At 34.9% G+C, this 7500-nt stretch overlaps 1 protein-coding gene across 2 annotated transcripts in view; it reads right to left on the bottom strand.

Moving 5' to 3' along the window:
• LOC122261595 (uncharacterized) overlaps positions 1-7500 on the bottom strand; it is a 16615-nt gene that overhangs the window by 2237 nt on the left and 6878 nt on the right. For both annotated transcript variants that reach the window (XM_043029313.2, XM_086537298.1), the window contains exons 6-7: positions 6660-6806; positions 1-6115 (exon numbers count right to left, since the gene is read on the bottom strand). The exon at positions 1-6115 is cut by the window's left edge and continues 2237 nt beyond it. In XM_043029313.2, coding sequence (XP_042885247.1) covers positions 5973-6115; positions 6660-6806 — 290 coding nt within the window. In that variant the 3' untranslated portion in view covers positions 1-5972. The remainder of the gene's footprint in view (positions 6116-6659; positions 6807-7500) is intronic.

Here is a 7500-nt window from a genome sequence, read left to right as displayed (position 1 = left end):
TAATATTTGAGAATACATATTAGATAAGATTGTGCATACACAAGGCGTGTACTTACAGGGAAAATACATGCTCGGTTCAAGTCCCCATGTATATTCAAGTTATGTTCCAAAACCAGTGTATATCAAACTATGAATATCATGATACCACAAACAACTAGATAAGACCATTTACACATTGGCATTTCATTGAAGACACAATTGAGACGACTGAACAAATGGCATGTTCAGTCGTCATTTCTGAGGAACAGTCACTTCAGGCTACACTTCTCTCTACCAGTAACCTAGTTGAAGCATTTAAAACCTGGCCATTCCCAGCCAACCAAACTCTAACCTGAGGCCTTAAACTACACAGTTGATGTGAGTCATTGATATTAGGCAAATCGTCATCATAAGGATTTGGCATGTGCTTATTCATGAACTCTTCCTGCCCTGGGCATTAGTATAACAACTGGGAGACTTGACCTTTCTTAAAATTACATGACAGACATAAAATGCATTTGAGAACTTCCCACCTGGAAGTATTCACTCACCGAATGCAAACATCCTTTAAATCAGGAGACTATGAAAATATGCAAATCTTCTGAGACTTTTGCATGTTGATATTTCTTCAATATCATAAACATTACAATAACGAAACAATTCACACTGATTTACACATCTTCCTGTCTCCATCTTTATGAATGATTACATTCCATTTACCTTATAAACTAATTATTATACTGTACACTTAAAGCAATTGCAAAGCAAGGCATATGACTAGCTTGGTACAACATCAGAGTGGCACTTGGCAATACTACAACTGTTCCGACAACGAATCTTACTGTTCCTGCTCCAATTTACTCCAAAAGTCAAATTTGTAAACTTCTATAAACAATTTGTCACTAACTCTGCAAGCAGTAATTTGGTGTTGTTATCATCCTAAAATATATCATATACATCTAAGTGTTATTTCATTTCTTTTTGATATAAACTATTTTACAAAAGACTAAATAATTCCTTTGCTCTATTTCATATAAAATCTGTTCCTGATAAATAATGGACTAAATACTTGACAGTAATAATATCAACTCATCAGCCTTCTATTGGAGCATATATATTACCAAGATGTTTCAATTCTAGACCTCTTTATTTTCTTAAAAAGTGACTTGTTTAAGACACAAAATTCAGTCACCTAGATATTACTCAGTTACCTGGAAGACCAACATGAAAATCTCTCCTGAAGGATGGAAGCTTTACAAATTTGTCCTTTAGTTCAAAAAGGTTCAGCTTACACCATACTCAAGCAATGACTTCTTAATGCTGAGGATGCATACGGCATGGCCAAATATAACAATCAAGGCTCTTTGACAATCACAGGGAAAAATAAAAGGTATTTCCATAGTTTCTCTTGGTCAACACTGCAGTTTCATTTCTTTAATACATTCTGTCCTCCTATGCTATCAGTGAATTGCTCTGGTATATTATAGACTTTGTACGTCTCATTAGAAGAAACAGATATATAAAAAAATATCCAAAAGTGAGCCTCTCTCCTAAATACCTCAGTTTAACCCTCTCGTGCATGGTAAGTTTCATACATATTTTTCTGTGGTTTACCAATCTCTTTATGGGGCACCCTCACCAAGGGATGAGAGCCATTTACGTGCACAATTTCTCAAAATATTACTAATTGGCAAGTCAACTCGAGATCAGTGTTTCTCCTGCTCCTGCAACCAATTAAAACATGGTGCAATTTGGACAAAACTTTTCTTCTGCATCAAGAGCACGAGAGGGTTAATGACTCCCCTCAAAATATCTAACTAAACTCTTGAAGATTAGCACAGCCAAATATCATCTGAGAAGCAGAATTATTTGTAGACTCTACATTAGCATTACTGTCTACCAGTGTCTTTCAGCCTCCTTACCTTGTTGAATTCTTTTACTTACATCCTAAGCATATGTACGTTTTTCACTTACACTTAGGATAGGCGTTAGCTAGATGTCGAATATGAACCATAATCTTCTGTAACTATGCTGATAAGATTGGACTTCAGAGCTGGTTTTCATAAAAGGTCATAGAATATTCTTTGGTAAATTTTAGGACTGTCCTAAAAATGGTCTTTGACTCCAAGAGTGTCCAAAAGTTTGCTTATGACTATGAAATTGTACATTCATTATCTTATATGTAAACCTGGCACCCATGTTTGATTTGTCATTGTGTCAGCTGCGTTGACAAGCAGTGCCTTCATATACCTTCAAATAAAATGTTACATTAAAGATGGAGTTATGCAAATGCAAAAGCAAAAAAGGGCTCCTGAGTTTTCCTTTTTCAAACTGTTAGAATAGAACTATGCTAAATGCAATACCTACATATCTATATTCTGCCTCAGCCATTATCAACAGCCAATGGCTTTACCATCTGCATTATTGTTGTTCGCATCTCCTAAGCACAATCCAAAGACAGTCCAACAGATGTGGGATACAGTTAGACCTATCTTAAACTCAAGTCAAGGTAAAGCCAAAAAATTGGGTGTCAAAAGCATTTTCATGAAGAGTCCCAGACGAAATTGTAGGGGCAAAGAATCTTTTTGTTATGAACAAATCTATGACCTTTCATGAATATCAACCGAGGTCTAAGATGTATGCATTGTGGACCTCATTTTGTATGTTTGAAATAATTACATCCTATATGAATTGCCCTGAAAATTTTGAAAAGTATGAGCTTCTCTCAGCAAATACCTATAAAAGAATTCAACAATTTTCATTTTACTAAAATCATTATTTTGACAAGAACTTCAAGATATTAAGAATGTACTTTGAAAATTTAGATCACAAAATATGGTTACTGAACCAATCTGAAAGAAAAAGCTCTTAAAATCATTAATTCTGCAGATCTAGTATAAATGCTAAGTATATATGAATCCATTAACTCCTCTCTTACAACAGACACACCAAATGCACTTAAATACTTGGACAGCTAAATATGACTTACAAATACCACAAAAAGAAAAAGATGCCTTGCATTGTAATAATAAATAGTTCAGACCTCTTAAAGTACAGAAGAAATTTTTGTTCACAAAAGAGAAATAAAATAATATCAGGAAGAAGTAATCACCGTAATAAAGCATAACAAGTGCATAGAAGCAGAGAGTACATTGACACTTAACTTCATGGAATATTTCTTATTATAACAAAATCAAGTAATTGAAAAGAATATACAAATACATAAAATGAATGTACAGAGAATGTGAACAAAAAAAATATACAAAAGTTGCCTTTTCACAAAATTTTACAGTCTTAAACCCCTATATTGCACACAAATATACTTTACAGCCTTGGTTCCATTCTCAAAGTAATATAATATTATTAAATGAGAATTCATATATGCATTTACGAATTTCAATGCAAGTGTTAATGCATTTAAGAAAAGGAATCTGCTTGTATATGGGTCTGCCTTAGTATGTAAGTTTACCAGTTTGCAGAAATACCTCTATCTAATAAAACAATGGAATAAGCATATTCAGCCTGTTGCATAATAAAAAAATATATATACAACAACAAAAACACTAAGAAAAAGAAATAGAAAAAGAAAAGAAGTAATGTATAGCATTCACTTCAGCATCAGCCATCTGCACGTGTCCACGGTTTCCAGCATCCTGTCTCCTATATTATCACATATCTCTTGAGTGTTGCAGTGCATTTTTCTATTTCATTTTCTTTCAGATATATTACCAAGAACTGCATCATGGCTCCTTTAACCCATTCGCGCCGGATGACGTGCTGACACGTTTCGTGGTTTTTGCGTCAGACGCCAGTGACAAGATATTTGGCCAAGGCCGGCGCTCAGGGTGATCGAGTGGACAGCCCAAGCTCACAGCTAGTGTGCCCGAGAATCCCGATGCGTTATGCCTATGCGTTCGAAAACCCCGGCATTGTAACCATTCAAAGCCAGAATCGCCCCGGCGTGAATGGGTTAAAGCAGCTAAGCTCGTGTTGTTTACTCAACAGAAGTGCACTTCAGCATTCCCAACAGATATGTGGTAGAGTATTCACACAATGTCTAATTTGCATAACCAATCATAACAGAACGTGTCATAGACATTAAGCAATACATGTCTGTATTGGCAGATATCTCTACATTTCCTGGTAAGTAGTATTGTATTGTATTAACATAATTTCCCGTTTCTTTGACAGCCTGATACTTACAAGAGGTATTCCTACACGCAAAAGGTTAACTTACACACTATTCTACAAAGTAAATGTACATTAGCAGACAAAGACAGGATCCATATTAAAGAGAATACTAACCACTAATCAAAAATACAATAACACTATGACTTTATTTTTTTTATCTATATCTAAAATATTTCAGAAAATAAAATAAAAGAATGATGGAAATGATAATATCTGGATCTAGGTTAATCTTTGCAAACAACAAAGAAAGAGGGAAAAATATCAAAGGTTATTGGAATGGTTCTCTGTAAAAATAAAAAATAAATAAAAAGAAATATCAATATAACTTCAAATATTCTATTGTCATGCTTTGCTTTTGCCAAAAATGTCATGAGAGGTACTCCACTCTTAAATCATAAACAATGCTTTGTTCTGTTCAGGAATGCCTTATTATACTTAAGATCATTTATACTTTCTTAAATACTGCATTTCTAATCTAATGCGTCAATGAGAAATCAGCAAAGTATTAAATAAAAAATAATGCAAAGAAATATGAAAAAAAAAAAAATTACAGTATTCAAAATATTTGCTATTTTCAAGAAAAATGCAATTTATCACTTGAATATCAGTTTTCAACCGATAATCATGGAGATTCTGCAGACTCTTTCAGCATTTTACGAATATAAGACTAATAAATTGAAGTTCTTAAAATTACTTTTCACTACAATTAGTTTGAATGGAAATACAGCACTTATATTCATAAATGAAGGTCTTTTACAGTTCCCTGTTTCTGTATTATTTATAAATGAACACCTTTGGCAATAATATAAAAAAGGCTCACTATATTATCAACAATGTTCTCATCACATCATTTCACACACTTTAAGGCTTGGGATGTTGTCCCTTTGCCCTCCACCTAAAGCAGATCTGTCCCAGAACAATGACATACAAAGACCCACCATGTAATTTCCTTCACATGTGCATGAGAACTGGGGGATAAGCTAGTGTGTAGACACTAGACATTGCAAGTAACCTACCATTCTAAGATACAGAACTGCAGTGACCTAGGTCAGATAATAACTGTGCACTTGGACTAGGTAGCTCCTGTGACATGGGATAGTGGAGCTCTAGTAATCTAAACTGACACAGCTTGTGACCCAGGCTGAAGCAGTTCTAGTGACCTGGACTGACACAGCTCCAATGACCTGGGAAAAACACAGCTCTGGTGATTTGAGATTCCAGCTGACATGATGGGAACTTAAAACTACATGATCCTTATGAAAATATACAAAATTTTACCACCATATAAAACTCATACTGTAATATAAAGTAAAGTCATACTTTTCTCCTCATATAACTACTTCCATGACCAAACAAGCATAAATCTTACATTTACATACACTAGCAGCATTCACAAATATTCCAAAATTGTGTTTATGCTCTACAATGGGGCATATCTTAAATGGGATATAAGCTGTGTGATTTAGCATTCTCTACTTTAATAATTTGGCATCTAATAACTGCATAAATTACAATATCCATCACAGAGATGAAAATGCTTTTAAGAGTCCTTCATTAAACACACAAACCTTCAAATCTCAGTGTATCATTTACAGGTTATTTGTGTTTTTGGCTGCTGAGTGCAATGTTTTAGATTCAAAACTGCATTGTTTGGAAGCCCTATCACGGGGACAGATGTGCAAAAGAACTTCCATAACTTTCTCCCTGAATCAGGAAACACATCTACAGGACAAGATCTCACTCCTACAGATGAAAATCTGGAAAAGATTAACATACTGCAGTCCTCTCAGATACTTCTCTTCCTAAACCAGTGCTACAGCACTATGGGAGCTCACAGATGGCGAGAGAAAACTTTCTTGCATGGGATCAAAATGTCGTGAGAACTGGTAGGCCGGGTTCTCTATGATATGTGGCACCAGCTCGATTACCTCACAATCATCCCCATCTGTTGGTATTCAAAAAGAAGATATAATAACTACAGAAAAGCTGTGATAAAATTAGCCACAATACATAATTTTATGTTTGGATGCAATGCTGACTACTATACTATAAATTCAATTTATCATCTGCAAATTATATCATAATTTTTAACTGGTAATTATGAAAGTTCCGTTTTCCTTCAAGAAGTCTATGTAAATCTGTCACAAATTCACAGCCATGTCTACATGATAACGATGATTCTTCATAGTACAGACTCAGACAGCTTGATTGAGTTCTTGTGATACAAAATATGAATGCATAAGTAAAAATATAAATATAATCTTTATCAGTCATCTTGTGCATGTACTGCAGTTTTAAAATCCTCATGAAAAACAAAGTAACATCCTCTATAGATTAAAAATAGCATCCAATAGAATTTTTTTTTTTTTCTGAGAGGTAAGGAAGCAAAGAATGAGGTAAAGAAGAGAAAGAGATATCAGTAATAAAAGAAATAAAGGTAATAAAGGTAATATAAACAGAATGCCTGGAAGAAAGAAAAAGTGACATACCTGACTTCCCAATTCGCCGCTGGCGCCAGTAGGCAAAGAGTAGGAAGCCTACTAGAACGTGGATTACAATCACTATCACCAGAACAGCTATAATCCACACAACTGGACTGAACTCCTCCACATCCACTAGCATCATTCTCTCTTGCTCTGTAATAACATGAACACCAGGATGATTAACCATACTACACTGTGAAACATGGAGATGCTATTATATCAAGGAGTTAACCCCTCTAAGACAAGTATTTTTCATGGGGCTGGATCACTTTCATATTGCACTTTTCCTTTTGTTTAAATTATAAGCTATCATAATTCCTTTAGTTACAAAGCCCTGTCATACTAAATGCTAATTGATAACACTTTGCTAATACATCACATATACTATACAATAAGTCTAGAAAATAATAGAAAACACATGCATTCTAAGATGCCCAGCCCAGGCAGAACATCTTAACCCTCTCGTGACGGGTGGTACACTACTGTACCGCGCATATTAGGCCCGTTCGCTGGGGACGTGATACGGCGTCGTTTATTCAATTGATTTAGGCCTATGCGTTCGAGAGCCCCGGCATTGTGACATGCAAGGCTGGAATGCCCCCGGCATGAATGGGTTAAAATATGACCCGTCCTGACAGGGTTGAGTCTTTTGAAATCTAAGATTATGACTTAGTCTGGGCAAGAATTCTTACAAAAGGTTTTCCTTTTATATCTTTTAATATATGGAAAGTATTCTAACTCTCACTGTGTTCTATGTTCACTATGTTCAATTTATCCTAGTCCCAAAATTCTGCCAGCACCAAAGCTTTCCCTTATTCAGTAGATATACTCTTGTACAGAGAATAAA

Source organism: Penaeus japonicus, unplaced genomic scaffold, assembly GCF_977035675.1.
Source record: "Penaeus japonicus unplaced genomic scaffold, GWHDUDI00000001_assembly GWHDUDI00000005, whole genome shotgun sequence".
NCBI classification, from domain to species: Eukaryota; Metazoa; Arthropoda; class Malacostraca; order Decapoda; family Penaeidae; genus Penaeus; species Penaeus japonicus.
This window is presented reverse-complemented; position numbering and strand designations above follow the sequence as displayed.